The 17,141-nt window shown below is 42.0% G+C and overlaps 1 protein-coding gene and 1 pseudogene across 4 annotated transcripts; one reads left to right on the top strand and one right to left on the bottom strand.

The window, feature by feature from the left end:
- Window positions 1–7,894: 7,894 nt before the first annotated feature.
- LOC114151859 (solute carrier family 2, facilitated glucose transporter member 11 pseudogene) lies at window positions 7,895–11,822 on the bottom strand (annotated as a pseudogene).
- A 93-nt stretch (window positions 11,823–11,915) lies between these two features.
- Window positions 11,916–17,134, top strand: LOC114151862 (uncharacterized). Of its 4 annotated transcripts, XM_028029333.1 has the most exons (7): window positions 12,259–13,079; window positions 13,158–14,630; window positions 14,740–15,081; window positions 15,192–15,311; window positions 15,466–15,789; window positions 16,406–16,541; window positions 16,662–17,134. In XM_028029333.1, the coding sequence occupies exons 3-7, from the start codon at window positions 14,778–14,780 to the stop codon at window positions 16,816–16,818; spliced, it is 1,041 nt and encodes a 346-aa protein (XP_027885134.1). In that variant the 5' UTR covers window positions 12,259–13,079; window positions 13,158–14,630; window positions 14,740–14,777; the 3' UTR covers window positions 16,819–17,134. The 4 variants fall into 4 exon arrangements, with proteins under 4 accessions (XP_027885132.1, XP_027885131.1, XP_027885134.1 ...); XM_028029331.1 differs by lacking the exons at window positions 12,259–13,079; window positions 13,158–14,630 and adding an exon at window positions 11,916–12,233; XM_028029330.1 differs by lacking the exon at window positions 13,158–14,630 and having other exon boundaries at window positions 12,257–13,079.
- The last annotated feature ends 7 nt before the right edge of the window (window positions 17,135–17,141 follow it).

Genomic DNA, 17,141 nt, shown 5'->3' with positions numbered 1-17,141 from the left:
AGTTTCACAACTGGTGATTTTTTCCCCCTCTTCCCATGTAACGGTTTGATTGTTGAAGGTGTAAAGCTTGTAAACCACAATTTAGTGTAACACTGTCCAAGTAGAATCTCCAGCTAGCAGCAGACTCCAAAGGCCTGGTTTTACTACTCCTGTGTTAGTAATTGTTTCAATCAATATCCATGCAAAAACACCAGCAATACCTTGTGGCACATTCTAAATGAAGGACTATAACCTTTAAGTTTTGTTAATAATGTGTGTTTTGTTGAGGTTTGGACAAAGCCTACTCAGAGATGTCATAAATCTGTGTTTGGTATCGTTCTCTCACATTGGTCTACCGGATTATTAGCTCTCCCTGAAGGGTCCATTCTTGGCCTGTTAACAAGTAGTGATTTTTCAGGCCAGTTTCTCGGTCTACTGTTGCCACACCACTTTAACAGTGCTTGCATTCCGTAATGAAGTTACTCTGAAGGGAGACCCGTTGCTAGTGGTGATTAAATTTTCCTTTCGGCCTTTTGGCTCTCTTCTGGTTGTTGGCTTTGGAACAGAATTCAGCAAAAACAATGTTCTGCAGATGTACGTACAAACCTGGAGCCGTTTCGTCATCTAAATAATCTATATTAAATGGCCAGGACCCCCTGAGTGTGTGTTTTGCCCCTCAACAGCAGCAGGTTCTCTCCTGTTTCTACATGGATGCATAACAGAGGCAGGCTCATTCCTCATTTCCCCGGTTCTGTCTAAGCAGGATAGATGGTGTCATAGGGTGAAAAATGGCTCGGCAACATGTTTCTCCTGGAGCTGCCGCCTAATGTATGCCAAGGCAGGCGCTGCCAGATGGTTAGGTTTTAGGTCCAAGGATGGCAGAAGGTCACGCTGCTTTTTCTTCTTCTGTCAGTGGGGGAAGCAAGGCGAGGGTGTGAAGGCCAATACAATCTGCAATTTTTTCAGCACTGAATAAACACATAAACCCATCAATTCGGGGTACCACCTTACAATTTTACCAACCTGCAGTAAGTTTTGGATTCTCTTTGCATCATCCATGGTGTAGCTTTTAAACGACAACCTCAGTGTAAAGCCTTGTCCTTGAAATTACAGAACCTTCTGCCTTTAGGCTCATCTTTTGTTCGTCTTGTCCACTCACCGAACTGAAGAAAACTTCTTCCACTCTTGCATCCAACAAGGCAGCAATTAAGAATAGCTCCTTTAGGGTAGAGTAAAACAATTTAACCTCTACTGTTGTAGGTGAATAAACTTTCAACCTGGTGTCTAAATGTGTTCTGAATGCCTGAGTGGATGACTAGGATACCATAGGATGGTATCCTAGTCCTATGTACGGACTAGTATACCATCAGTTATGACCAATGATCAATGTGTGATCACTTTCTTGGGGCAGGTAAGATCTTGTACAATATCTTGCAATATTAAAACATTACAATATTTCTCATCAAGGGGATAGCTGTCTCGCGAGCACTACATAACTGCAGTCAGAAGATGCTGCAACAGCTCTTAAATCATTAGTTTGGCAGCATTTTGAGTTTCCAGTTGGAACGACAGAGTGTGACAGAGTTACAAAACAAGAAACAAGCAGTAGCTTAGAACAGGAAGTTGTTCAGATGCTGAAGAAGGCAGAAAGCATAGCTATAACTTCCAATGATTTGTCGTCTAAGGGTACGTTGAGCCTCATCACAATAACAGCGCACCCTGTCAAATAGCAAACTGAAGATCTGAAGAGATTGTGGAGTGACCTTAGTCTTCTTCATCATCCCACACCCCAAAACCCGATTGGGGAGTGTTGCTCAGTAGGCAAGAGGGGATGTGTGCTAAGGAATGAACCCCCTTTCCTAGCTGGCCATGTTCAGCCCCTGCCCACACCACCAAAGTGGACGCCACAGAAATATAAGGAAGAGAAGGCAGCAGTTAGATGGGTTTTCTCTCTACAAACGTTTGGCTAACAGCAAAACGAAGAGTGACGGAAAAAGGGAATTGAGGAAAGCAACGATGAATGTTGTGTGAAAAGCAATCTGATTAAAAGCCATCTCCCCTTGAGACAAGATGCTTCAATGATGCAGAAATTGAAGAGGCTCCCAATTGAGGAAAGCCGGTCGATATCAGCCCTGTTCACTGTGGACACGTTTTGTTTCTGATTGAAGGTGTCAAATGGAAAAAATCTGATGTTTCCAACCAGAACTAATGTTACTCAGTCACAGCACCTCTGAATCAGATATGTCAACAGAAAGGCCAAGCTGTATGATTACATGTAGGGGCCTTTAGCTATATTGTAGTCCTGCCACATACAATAATTAGTGTGGTGGCTTAGTTAATCATTTGTGGAATTGAGCTGTTTTATGAAATTGACAGTTTGGAAATATTTTTGATGCATGATGATAGATCTGTCACATCAGTTTTGCTCATTCCATCAGGCAACCTGATGAATTTAGACGTATTCTGAAAGATTTTATGACCCTGAATGACTCTTCTAAAGAGGAGTGGTGCTCCTGAAGGAGCGATGAAACTATTTTTATTTGATTCATAGGCGACGCTGCAAACCTGAGCTGCTCAACCACGATACGTTTAGAGAGAAAAAGCTTTTTCCCGCATTGAATCGCACCGTCATGAACTTTACTAGTCAAAATGTCTTTAGAGTCTTAGCTACAGCGCTGAGGTTTTTAGTTTTGTATTTTTTAAGTATGACAGTATAATCTACATATAATGTAACTTTCATTTCAGAAATGTCTGGCAGATGTCTTTAATCTTGTGAATATTCTTTCTCATCGTAAAATCATTAGCCTTCAAATTGTTTATTACAGTTAAACACTGCCGAGTGGCAAATTTCTGAAACATCTGCTCTAAAAGCAGCTAAATAAATCGGGTACATTTGATTGGCAGGATTTTATTAAAACCTTTACAAATGTAGATTTCAGAATTTCTGCATTTAGCGTAATTAGTTTGGAATACACCCTTTTGGCTTACACGATGCTTAAAGTTGTGCCTGACTTACATCAGGCCTTCGGTTAACCTAGTCCATCTGGATCTATATGCTGTTGTATGACCCAAGTATGCTAATGCTTACGGTCACCTGATCGTGTACTGGACTTTCAGGTGTGAAAACACTCTTAATCTCAAATTTTACCCATAGACATTTGGGATACAACATAAAAAAAACACAAATGCAAAGTGGAGATCAACATTTTTTCCAGACTTCCTAAATTGACACATCTCACATTGACGGCAGAGATAAAAGTACTTCAGTTTACTTCACTGAAACATCTTCTTAGCAGCAGTGAGTCGATGTCACACACATAGGCATACGCCCCCACACACACATACACCCCCACCCCCACCACACACACACACACACAGACAAATTAAATGAAGGCTCCTGCTGGTCTAACTTTGGTTCGAGTTTATTTGTTGTGATTCTTACTGAAATTGATTGCAGACTCATGAATGGAATCTTTATCGCTTCACATGACTCCTGTTCATTGAGTATTTTAAGAACAGCGTTGTGAAATGTGTTGATTTGACGTGTCAGAAGGTGGGCCTCTTGTTGCTACTTATTCTAAATAACAGTTTGGTGTGTAAACGCCTTTAAAGTGGATGGGAATGTGCCGCTGGGAGTGCTTGCTCGGTCCTTGTTACGCTCACTGGGGGTTCTCCCCTCCCTGAAAGAAGGTTTCTTCTCCCAGTGATGGATGATGATGGACAAAAATGAGATTTTCCTCCATCGTCCTGCCGTCGGACCCGGAGGAATCCGCAGGGAGGCAGTTCTCCAAGCTCCACATCTGCCGTAAATGTCTTCTCTCTGGCTGCATCTCATCATTTACAACCCTTAAAATGCCCTTGGGCCTCCCTCTGGGTGTCAAAGCAACCGGAGTATTTCTCTCTTAGTCGTTACAAATGTGCCTAATTTGTTTTCTCTCTCATGTTGCTTATTACTTTATTGAAATGTCACTTTTTTTCCAACTAGAGATCAATACGTTGATCTGAATATGGCTCCAAGAAAGGTAACAATGCTAGACACAAAGATCAAGGTACAGGAAAAAGAGCTTAAATCTAAATAGAATTGTATTTTACCTTCTGAAAGTATTAACACCCCTTACTAAAATCGCTAACTTTTACTGGGGGATTTTATGTGATCGACCAAAAGATTAATGTCGGTCAACAAAAGTGATCTATCTTGAATTGTTCCGAATAAAATCTGAAAATTGTGGGCTGCATTTAGAATTATCCCAATTTTGTGCCGATAATTTACATCCATCATAAATGTGAGAATTTAAAACAGAATTAGCTTTAAACATCTCACAACATCTCTTAGTTATTTATCTGAAAATTGGTGAGGCACAACTACAACCCTCAATAAATATGCAAGTGTAGCATTATAAATTATCATGCTAAATATATTTTGTCACACTTCAGTCATATTCATTGTACGTACCATGGGATGCTAATGCTAAAAATGTGCTAAATGAGCTTCAAAACACCACTAGCTCTAAAACAAACTCCTTGGTGCCTTCTTCAATGAAACAACGCAAATCTGACAGATACGCTGTTGAGTTTTCATCAACGTATCAATATGCCAGCAAGAGGAAATAAAACACAGGGCCATGGACTCTGATAACATATCTGTCATGTTGCTCCATGCCTACTAGTCTCTGCTAAAACAAAGCAGACCTGTCCAAAAGACGGTCACCGGACTATTTTCGGTGAATGGTTTTCAGAGGGGCACCCACATGGGAAAGACGCATTGATGTGGAGAAATATACATGTATCATCCTACGGTACAGATCTCAAATGAGGGCAATGGGTAAGGTGTTACGGTCAGAGTGGCCAGAATTGAGCTGTTGAGAGCCAAAGTATCACATGCTGAGAAGATCCGAGGTCACGTCTCCTCTGTAGACTAGCATAATGTATCACTATGACTGTAGAGTGCTCAAGGAACTTTTCTATGCCAGGTACCATGAACATCTTCAATGTCTGCTTTGAGGAACCCAGCACTCAACAAACACCAGATTGTTCACAGTTCCTGATGATATCCCCCATCCCCCTCAGCGTGATCACAGCAGCAGGAAGAAGGACCCGCCAGAGGATTCAGCCCAGCAAAGTGGGAGTCTCTCAACAGCTCTCCTGTTGGACAGAAGTTGGGGAGTCATGGATGGAGTTGTTTACGCCGAGTGCTGGACTTCCATAGTTATGAGTCTTCTCAAAAGAGACATTTTCCTTTTGGAAAGGCTCTATGCCTTTGGATATGTTTCCTATCCATGCTGCCCCATCCATAATTCAGTTCTACAAAACCATTAAACCAAACTGCACAAGTTACAATTCGGTAATATCGTACTCATAGTAACTATTCATATTAAACCAAATGAATTGAAGGTTATTCAGAATGCGACGAACAGGTCCAACATCGTTCTAATGTGCTTTCAGCCATTTCTAACTAGATTTCTCTGCAATCCCTTCTCTGAGAGAAAAGGTCAAATTGTAATAATGTCACAATTTTCTCCATGCCGTGGGCTCATGTCGGTGGTCCAACCTAATCTGATGATGATGATGAGCCTCTCTCGAAGGGCCGTTGTGACCTTCTGTCTGGTCTATAATAGCATCATCAAGTTGATTTGCTACCGGGCTCCACGCAGAAGTCGCTAAATCTCTGAAGGAACTTTTCTTATTAAAACTATCCTGGCAATGTTTGTTGGAGCAAACAAAGCCTTTCTCCGGCATAAAAGATGGTTGCCTTTTATTGCTCTTTCTGTCGACATCAAGGTTCATTTTCCTTGTCGCTTTGGTGCCTGGCAACGTCCTCGTATGTTTTCATAGTAACAAAAGGTCCTGTTAAAGATGAAACCCTCGGCTGCCTTGGTACTTGTCCATTCTTCATCGGGCGGCGAGAAGGAGAGGCTCTCGAAGCAACGATGAAAGAGAAATAAACAGGTGCTTCTTGTTGAACTGATTTGTATTAACATTTAAACAGGGCCGCTTTCATGTCCGTCAACACAACAACACGCTGCCTGTCAACTGAGATTATAATACGGAAGCTTTATCCATCTGACATCGAGCTCATGTGGAGTACAAATTTAGTTAATCAGCTTTAAATCAGTACGTTTTAGGCTATGTTCACACAGCAGGCAAATGCTAAACATGTTTGACTTTTTCACGACCCCAACTGTGATGTGTAGTGCTATGTAGATCAGATAAGTATCCAATAGCTTTCAAGTAATAATAATTTTGCAACAGAAGAAGCCAGAATCGGTAACTCCAGACGTAAACAATGGCCGAAAATAATAATTGTGAAATTACACCGTGCCAGTGGAGCGGATCACATCAGAACTCCACCACTCTTGGCTCCGACTATTAATCCAAACGGACTTCTCTCCACAAGTTTCAGTCAGTGCGAAACCGAAGGCCATCGCCATTAGATGCGTTTTGTTCTTATTTCCTTCCTTCGTGTCGTTATGATCTTGTGACGATGCTGTCGGCTCCCATTGTTGAAAAGCTTTAAAATGACTACTTCCGTATTACTGGCCGCTGCTGAAGGACGTTCACATTTGACTTCTGCGTACGCTTTGGGGTCGCAAACTGTTCACACAGAGGTCTGATCGCGGTTGCATCTAATTAGTAGTATGAACAACCACTAAAAGAAAATCAGATTTCAACAAAAATAATTGGAATTGAACAACAAGACTGTGAATGTAGCCTTAGCTAAGGGCGTACTCACGTTTGTTGCCAGTAGCTGAGACATAATTAGCTCGGTGTTGAGCTACTCTGAGGGTACAACAAATCTATACTGCAATTCAAGCTTTACACTTTACTACTTTTACATTATATTGAAGCGTTATAAATGAAATGTTATATTTTTAGTGTTGTCATAGGGAAATATGTCATAAAATATTTACAAAAATGTGAAGGGTGTACTCACTTTTATGATACTGCTGTATGTACCAGGTTCTTAAATGATTTATATCTAGCAAAAACACTTTGATTATCTGAAACTAATGATAAACAATAATAGTCTCCCCCTCTTTACTTTGATTAACCCCTCATTAAAATCCAGTGAAACTAATGTAGACGTCATTTAGAAAGTAACTGGAGTGAACTAAGTATTGGAAGAAAGCAAAGATTTTAGTCCACATAAGACTAAAATACACTCATGACTCAGGGGTCCTGAAAACAAATGCATGCCACACTTTTCAGATTTTTGTTTGCAAAAAATGTTTAAAACCTTTTCATTGTCCTACCTCTTAACATTTTATCTTTCACCCAAAAAAAAGCTACATTATTTATTTATTTTTTTTACCTTCCATTCGAGTGATTTACACAAAGATCTGGAAAAATCTACATAAAATGTAGAGTGTGGCGTTCCCTTTAAACGGCATTTTGTTCATTTTTTTGTGTTGCCTTTTATATGAAGTGATGCAGCTGGCACCTCAATAATCTTTGTCAGAAAATATTCTTAATACCAGAAAAATATTTAAAAAATAGATAAGGTGTTTATAGTTAATCTGATGAGATTAGCTATGAATCTCATCGGATTGAAGTTGAAGTCGATATTACAGCAAGCAAATTGCATCTGACTGGTTTATCGTTTTTGGGGCGTTATATTAAAAGGAAAGCCTGAGCTATACTTAAAAGTACATCTATTTTCTCTGTAACATATTCTGCTTATTTATGCTAAATCGAGAGATCTACTGAAAAAGCTCACCTGAAGTCTTGCGACCTTCCTGGCGAGCTTCCATTAATAAACCGAGCCACAGTGACAATTTAACACAAGTGGGCAGGAGAAATTGAGCTAAAATGCTGGGGACTGAATGGAGCTTGAGTGGTGTGCTTAAACGCAATTTTAAATAAGCAGCCGCCTCAAGACTGCTGGAATCAGTCAAACCGCATCAGACAGGAGACAAGCATGAGTCATCACATCTTATTTATTCATTGAATATGCAGGACAGCCATCTGTATGATAAATATTGTCTAATAAATATTGGCCTGCAGAAACGACAGCCTATAAATAGAGCCTGAGAATGCTACAGAGATTTATATATATATATATATATATATATATATATATATATATATATATATATATATATGTGTGTGTGTATATATACAAGCACTGACGATTGTCAGAGAACTCTTTGGAATAACAGTGCCATACAGTGTTTGTACATTCAATCATTCATTCAAGGCAAACAGTCGGCAGCATGCAAAACATTAGATTTACGCATAAATAGATGAATATGTCACATGTTTGATTCAGTTTGGCGTCTGGATGTAATTAAGGAACACAGAGAATCTGGGACCGACGGTTCGCAGGAGGCTTACAGGAGTGAGGAAGTGCCAGCTGTTGGCAGGAAAACGTGTCATTCATGCCTGGAAGTTAATATCCCATTCATTCTCCTGACTTTCCCATCATATTCCAGCATACAGATAGTTTGAGGACAATGCTGACATCTGCTGGCCTTTTTTTTTTTAAAGTAGTGCAGCTAAAATTCTAAACTTCTTCTTCTTCATTTACGAAATGCAAATATATGTCCTTATGGGCATAACGTATATTAGAATTTAACTAGTATAGTTAAATTGATGGTGCAATCCAGCCGGTGCATAAATAAATGTAAATAAAAAATTGTCGCACATGGTTTGGTAGATGGGGAAACGTGCGCAGGGCATTGCTTGGGGTGGGCTGGAGAGCCAGGAAAGATTATCCCACTAAACAAGCACGGCTCTCTGGGAGTACAGATGTGTCCATGCACCGTAGATAATCCTTTATCACATGCAGTTCAAATGATTACTCTCTCCTCTGCCAACATATCTACTTGCTACAACCTTCAAAGGGATTTTGGTGGTGAGTTAGAGTAAGCTCGTTAAGTTGTAGGTATGCTGTGTTTTAGACTGGCTCTGTGATGTTGGATCCTGAAGGAAGTTAAGCATCAGTAAAAGGCACTTTCTCAATGTTGCTTTAAAGTATTCGGTCGTGTTAAGAGCAGGTTAATGGGTTTACACTGGTTTGTGTCACGCTACAGTATGCCAGTAATAAAAGATTTAGTTAGTTTCCAGCATTATAAGGAGTAAATCCCAACATTTTCTAACAGGATCATCATTTGATATCCATATATCTATCCATTATACAGGCAATTTGCCAGCACCCTTGGTAAAGGTATTTAGTTTACAAGGGGTACCAAGAAATGCATAACATCTGTATGACATGTTAACCAAATGATATTTAAAGTGCATACAATTATTTCAATACCGCTGTTCCGTTTACACTTTTCCTAGAAGTTCGTCAGTTTTATGATCAGATTCAGAATTAGCTTCCATTGTTGCTAAGGAGCTTGCTTTGCCCGGCTGGTACTGCTCAGGCTCTTCAACTTGGAAGGCCCTTCCATTTTTTCTGTCAAACTCAGCTGTAATCTCTGCCAGAGTCTTCCCCTTAGTCTCTGGCATGGTTCGACCGAGCACAACAGCCGAGACCACACAGACGACCAGGAAAGGCAGGAAGCAGTAGTTTCCTAACCCGTTCACAATGAAAGGGAACAGCATTCCGACCAGGAAGAGGCTGATCCACATAAACGAGCCGGCGACCATGTACGCCGCTGGCCGAGCTGTCTGGTCAAAGATCTCGGCCGGTAATATGCCCGTGACCCCCGCAGGGCCCAAGCCGAAGCTGAGGATGTAGGCGAACACACATGCCATGCTGAGGTATGGCATTCCTGTGACACCGTGGCTCTGAAGGGTGAGAGCAACAGTGAAGACGATGGTCCAACAAACCATGAGGCTGTACCCACCGATGAGAAGGTACCTGCGGCCCACCCGTTCAATCAGGACGTTACTCAGCAGGGAAGCAGTAAACTCAGATGCCCCTGTTCCAATGGTGATATACTGAATTTTCTCTGGTGGAATCCCTGCTTCCAGAAATATGTAGTATGCATAAAAGTAGATGGAGTCGTTGCCACAGAGCATCATAGCACTGCTTGCAGTCATGACTGTCCTGAGCTGAAGTCGTAGGTCCGGATCTTTGAACAGAGACCACGGTGTCTTGGCAGGAGCAGAAGAACCAGAATTTAAGGCCGCAGACATTTGCTGCTCTTGAAGCATCTCCTTCATCTCCAGAGGAGGAACCTTTCCTCCACGCAATCTTCCAAGAGCCTGGACACAAGCTTCCCTGTCTCCACGGTCAATGAGGAGGTATCTGGGGCTTTCGGGAAACCAGGGCAGGGTCACTAGCTGGATCAATGCCGGCAAAGCATTGCTAGCTAGTAAGTAGGGCCACAGAGGCTCTGAACCCAGCAGCTCAGTGAGTCCGACAACCTGTCCAAAGAAGATTCCAAACGCAGTGAAAACGGCCGAGGAAAACGCCACGGCGCCTCTGAGGTGTTTCGGAGCACTTTCTCCAAAGTACATGGGCTGGATGTTCATACTGACCCCGGAGTTAATCCCAACCAGGAAACGAGCGAGGACGATCATCTCAAATGATTTTGCCACCTTACATGTCAGCACAAGCACAGCACCAACCAGCAGGAAGGAGTTGTTCAAAAGCAGCGAGACTTTCCTCCCAAAACGAACCGCCATAGGCCCTGCCAACAGGGCCCCCAGCAACCCGCCCAGGGAGAACGCCGAGACAATAAAGGTCCACAGTAGGGTTACTTGAGGAGTATCCAAGCCTGTTCCCCAGCGTTCCATGTATGTGTCATTGATGAAGTTCTGGATATAACTGGTCGGGGCATTAATGATTGAGATGTTGTAGCCATACTGGAAAGTTCCTCCAATGGCAGCAAAGAACACAGTTAGTGCAAGAGTCCTGGCACCCCCTGCAGAGTTGCCTCTTTCTTCTGTCTCATTTGTACCTGTAGAACTCATCTGGATGCCAATCGTCTAACAATGTCCTACAGATTTATACTCATGGCAGTTCTCTTATAGGCAGCTTGGAAATGCGAAACCTTTTCCTTTTCTTCACCAAAAGAAAGCATTTAAACCGTCTTGGGACTCTTTTGCCCAGCTTACCTTGTCTGGCTGATACAAAAATACGGGAAACAATTTTTCATTGAAGCCGGTTGAGAAGGTGCTGATTCACCCAGAGTTTAGACTATCAGGTAGCTTCCCTCCAGATAGTCTAAAATGGTCATTGCTGTCGTGACACCAGAACAGTTTTCATGAAGATATTCATATCTTGGTACTTCAGTTAGGCATATTGAGGGTGAAAATAATAACAACTGGCGGAAGATATTAAGAGTATCTACATGAAATCGTTTGGAAATGCTACCTGACAGTCTAAATCCAGGGGTAAATATTTCACAGATGAAACGCCTTCCCACGCTTCTTCCTGACTGCGTAACAGGCGTCCAGGCTGTTGATTGGTTAACGTCAGAGCAGTTTTATGGCGCTTTACGACACACTTTGATCTAGCCGAGAGACGGTCACGTGGTTTATTGGGACGATAGTGAACGAGCGATAACGGAGACTTTTTCAGTCCTTTTTTATTATTGAATTTAATTACATTATATTGGTAAATAAAACCATGAGTATTACATTAAAAGCATACACGGCTATCTTTTCATAAACAATGAATTTAAAAAAAATACAATAAAACAAAACAAAACACTGTCATCTTTATGAAACACTTATTTTTTCCCACTCAACCTCACCTTGACACAGTATTCTTCAATAAACTTTCTTGTTCTAGGATTTATATCTACTTTCATGTACCGCTGCTTTTCAGAACTACAGCCCTCATTCCTTCTTGGATACTTTTGCCTATGCATCATTATTTTCTTTCTCCATCCAGCCGCTGCTGATCTGATGAAGACAAATGTGATTGTAGTTTATGCCCACCAGGGGGCAGTAGACCGCAGAGAATACAGTTATAAAACCTGAGTCTCAGAGCTGTCCGTCTCAGGTCTGTCTCTCATGACAGTCTGTCTGCTTTAGTCCCAAAACGCCTTCCAGGTTCAATCTGGAACTGTCTCCATGATCTCGGCCAGACAAACCCTGATACGGGTGATTACTCCCGTCCACACAGAGGAGGAGCTGAAATTTCAAGATACAGGAATCTAAAGACATGTGATAACTCATCTTTGAATTAGGAACTGAAGGTGAAAAAAGAAAACCTCCGACAGTCCCCAAGTTCAGATCTGAAACCGACCGCCGGATTCTGCATCTGATTGTGGAGTTCGAGTACCTTTTAGAAGGTTGCAGGTCTTTCAGCAGTAGAAGGTCTGAGATGCTTCTACAGCAGCTGCTGGTCCTGCTGGGTAAGTGATCTCTGAGCACAGTATGAATCCAATATATCTGGAGCGGACAGTAGACTCTAGAGGCTGGACTATTATGGTTGCGGTAAAACCAGTCTCCACTTTGAAAACAGCACATATTACACCACTCCCACTTGAAAACCTGAAAGGGTCATTTATGGTGGCTTGATAAAGCCACCATAGTCATTCCTGGTTTTCTAAATTGCATTCATACAGGTTTGAATTAAGGATGTGTCTATAGCTCATTTATTCAAAGTTATTTGATAATCTAGTGTACAATTTAAGCAGAAGTACAGCTGGTGAACAAATATTTCTTGATAGGGAGACAGACTCGATCTTGAGGATGTGCTGAAACCAGTCTGTAAAAACCCATTTATTGGCCACATCACCAATAAATGGGTATAATAGTCCGGAAATTATACCAAGTCTTTTGCCACTTGGTCTGTAGTTCTTTTATGCCTCGTTCTGTCCCTGCCATTCCAACATGTAACTCACTGAATCGTCTTTGCTTGATCCAACACTGACAAAATGCCGTATTTCTCCATTACTTCTCTGGGAATTGGTTTGGGGATGGGGTACTGTCATGATCCTTGGCTTTGGCTTTTGGTTTACATTTTATGAATCAGTCCTAAGAAGACCACAGACTTCTGCTTTCAGAAGCCTGGGTAATTTTTCTGCTTCTGCACTGAATCAGAATCAGGTCACCTTTCTGCCAATCTATTGCACCATGATGACTCAGTGCTGGGAGGGGCACAGCTGCAAGGTTCGTGCTCATTCAGAAGCGCTTCACCTAGAGGGTCTCATAAAACAGGATGAAAATGTTTGTTGTAGCTGGGATTCTCCTTTACGGTAAAATCTCTGAATGTTCTTCTAAAGGGTGCGGTGTTCTCGGTGCTGTCTTGTTTAATGTTCCATGATCTCTTTTAGAGAGGTGAATGTTCCTGGTGTCTCAGACGTTTTACCAGGTCTGGACTTAGACGTTATCCAGCTATGTTCTCCACAAATCCTGAAACAAAGACAAAAATTGAATTTACCTCCATAACCAGGAGAAGTGGAACAAACCAGCCTTTCTTTGTTGGTCTGACCTGTTTCAGCTTGTTACCTATTCCAGTGTATTTAATCACTCTGTGTTGCTGGTTCACCGTGTAGTGAGGACCGGAGCACCAAATAAAGCTTCAATTTATAGTAGGAACATTACAGCAAACTTAGTCATACAGAAAGTTTTTAGAATATTGACATTCTCTTTATATTGACTCGATATAATGTGAACAAAGCTAACTCAGCCGAACCTGCCCTTGTCGTTAGACACAGACCTGTTCAGACTTGTTGCCATAGCAACTCACTTCCTTTTCTAGGGATTTCCCTAAAAGTTAACCACTTGATGACGCTACATGGTGGCATAACCGGTCTACCATGATGATGTCCAACGTCTCTTCGCTCGCTTCCAGCTACAGGCTGTAACCTGTTACGCTGTGACAGTGTAAATGATTTTAAGCCAGCAATACCAGCCAATGTTAGTTCACACTCATCCAATTCACAGTGTGTTTCAAGAGTTCAAAATCCTGCCAGAACCTTGCAGGTTTTCAAATAGCGCCTGGTTATATTTTATTCACAATTATGGTTCTTTAGGATGCATGTCTTTTATGACTGGAGGTCTACCTAACACAAGCATGAAACGGGTAACAACTGATGAATCTTCGCATGAATAGACGTAGACCAAATAGACACCCATTCAACTTTCTGATCCAGCCGATCAGAAAGTTTGACTCTTGTGCTACGTCAGTTCCATTTCACCTCGGTCTTATACTCTACTTTGTTCGTTTGTTGTATGCTTGCCACTTGCAAGTATACAACAAATGCAGAAAATGCGATGTAAAGAGAGGAAACAGAACTCCTGCATAAAGACTTCAAAATAAGAGCAGGGAAATAAACTTCTAGGTGAAGAAGTGTTAATAGTTTTCAACTTATTACATACATTTTAATAAGTATTAAAGTTATTAAAATCTATTATCAAGTTGAAGTCGAAACTTCAACATGAGCAAATTTGGTTATCAAGCTGACGTTGAACTTTGTACTTAATTCTGAAAATTTGGAAAGCAGACAAGTGAATTAGCGTTTTAGAATTTATCCAGAACAGTCGATCAAGGGGAAGCTAAGTGTGCTAAATGTCAGCTAAAAGTTAGCAAAAACACTAAACCACTGAATGAAAAATTAGTTATTAGCGGCAATTAGCAGCCATTAGCGGAAGAATGCTCACTACTGCCCTGCGACAGACTGGCGACCTGTCCAGGGTGACCCGGCCTCTCGCCCGAAACGTTCCCTGGAGATAGACACCAGCACCTCTCCTGACCCCACAAAGGACAAGGGTGTTAGAAAATGGATGGCTGGATGCTCATTACTGTAAATAAACTTTACTTCTTTATTTATTTAATTACTAACTTTATGCTAACATCCTGTCTTGGCTGTTTGAAAATGTAGAAAAAAACAATTGAGTCTGTGTTTCTCTCAGTTTCCCAGCATGCTTTGGGTGTGGAGGTGTTCGACGGCATGGAGTCGGTCCAGCTGCCCTGCCAGGTCAACGTCTCTGTTTCCATGGAGTCCACGGTTGTGTGGAGCCGTGAGGACCTTAGGTTTTCTACTGTTCACATCCATCAGCAGAGCGGCGATGATCTGTCTGAGCAGAACCCGCGTTACAGCAATAGAACGATGATGAGCAAGGATGCTCTGCAGACCGGAGACCTCAGTCTGACTCTGAAGAACCCTACTGTCTCTGACAGTGAGACATACACCTGCACTGTCCGCAGGTTCGGACGGGAATTGAGCCGTATCCACGTACATCTCCAAGTAAAGGGTTGGTGCGGATCCAAGTCATTGTGGGATTCTGTAGTGTTGCCAAATAGTCACATAGAAGTCACTCAGTTCCTGATTGAACCTTGGATGTTTTCTTTGTGGTTACTGCAGAACGTCCTCATCCGACATGGTTGATATCTATGTCAGTGGTGCTGATTCTATTTTTCGTCCTGGCTGCTGTCTTTGGTTTGGTCTTCTATAGGAGATACAAGAGGATAAAACATAATCCAGGTATGTAAACCTTGAGATTGTACCTGCTTCATGTTCAGGCTGAAACCTTTAGACAAACTCTGGCTAAATATAGCAGGATGAGATGTTCTCCACCATCACTGTAGATCATGACCTTCAGCTGTCGATTGACCATGCTCTCTTGCTCACTCCTCAGTCTACAAGCTGCAAGTGGTGAAGACTGCAGAGGGTGCGGAAGCTGTTGTCCTGCCCTTTAAAACCAAAGTTCATCTTCCTCCCACGGCAACAGTAGAGTGGAGACGTATAGACACGGACCAGGTGGTCCACCTGTATCCAAGCACCCTGCACTGGCCTGAGATGGTTAGCGGTCTTACACAGATGGAAGACAACCCATTTAGAACCGGAGATCTCAGTCTGACTTTGTACAGCCCCAACCATTGTGACAATGGTCTCTATGTCTGCACCGTCCAAAAGGGTGGACACAACCTGAAGCAGAAGGTTGTGTCTCTCTTTGTTGAAGGTTAGCTTTGTGAATACTTCCATGTCCTGTTCTCTAAGCTGGTTTAGAAACACCTCCTGACACCATATGGAGCAGATCATAAATTATCTGATGATACAGAGGTCAGAGTCTACCCATTCAATAGTCTAAAAGATATGGAGGCAATCCAACCCTCTGCTTGACCAAATAGAACCCCAAGACTATTTCTGACCAGGCACTAATTCTAGGCACCTAGTCTGACCAGGCACTAGTTCCTTAACACATCAGTTGTTAACTGGTGCTGTATAAATTGCAGAGAAAGTACTGCAAGTGTATTTCGCAAAACTGCAACGGAAACACTTTTTTCGCATCGCATGATCAACAACCAGATGCTGCCACCGGGGCAAACCACAAAGAAGACACTACTAGGAACTAGTAGGGTGATGGGGCAGCACATTTTTTATTGACACTTAATTGTGTTTCTTATTTAATGGAAACACAGCAATTGCGAAATTGTGTTTGTTCAACTTCAGCAGCATACTGACAAAGTTTTGCACACATTTATGACAGCAACTGACAGACCTTAAATATTGGTAGGTGCTTAAATACTTGCTTTCATGGTTCCGAATTGTTTTTAATAGTTGTGTGTGGTCCACAGAACATCTGGTCTGGTCTGACACGAACTTCGACCAAACCGACCACATGCCTGAGAGGAGCAGCCTGAGACAGAGTCTGAAGAGCAGCCTTGGAGGACGATTTTACTACAATCAACCTGATCTATCTGCTTACTCTTTGTCCGTACACCATTATCTGTTCTTCTTAGATCAAGCTTTGTGTAACAAAGTTGTCCCACGTCCACAGGACCTGTCTCTGCTGTTAATTTGTGTTGATTAACTGTCTCGTGTCTTCTGCAGGACTTACGACAGAGATGGATCTCAGCTTAATAGATCACAGATGGATCTGGAGATGACTCCAGACGTCTCCAGAAGTCTGCCAATTTTCCAGGAACTGTCTAGATTATCAGTGGGGTCAGCCAGCGAACTGTCTTTCTCTAGTTTTCCGCGTATGTAATGTTTCTGCAGAGAGGAGGATCAAATGGTTGGACAGACCTCCACATGTGGACATGTCCGTGAGGCTGGACATCTCCACTTGTCCCAGTATTCAAGTTCTGCAGAACCCAGTCGGCTTTTTAAAACACCTTCAAGTCAAGTATATGTGTAGCCTTCACTAATCATGACTCTTCCTCCTCCATGCTTCCCTTTGGTTGTACGTCAGCTCTTTTTTTATGAAAATGTTTTGTTGTTGCTGGTGTTTTTTATATAAAGTATTTTCTTCCAGTAAAGTTTCTGATAAATTTGAATTGGTGCCATTAAAAAGGTCGAAGCTCTTCAGTG

The sequence above is a fragment of the Xiphophorus couchianus genome, chromosome 10 (assembly GCF_001444195.1).
Source record: "Xiphophorus couchianus chromosome 10, X_couchianus-1.0, whole genome shotgun sequence".
Classification (NCBI taxonomy): domain Eukaryota; kingdom Metazoa; phylum Chordata; class Actinopteri; order Cyprinodontiformes; family Poeciliidae; genus Xiphophorus; species Xiphophorus couchianus.
This window is presented reverse-complemented; position numbering and strand designations above follow the sequence as displayed.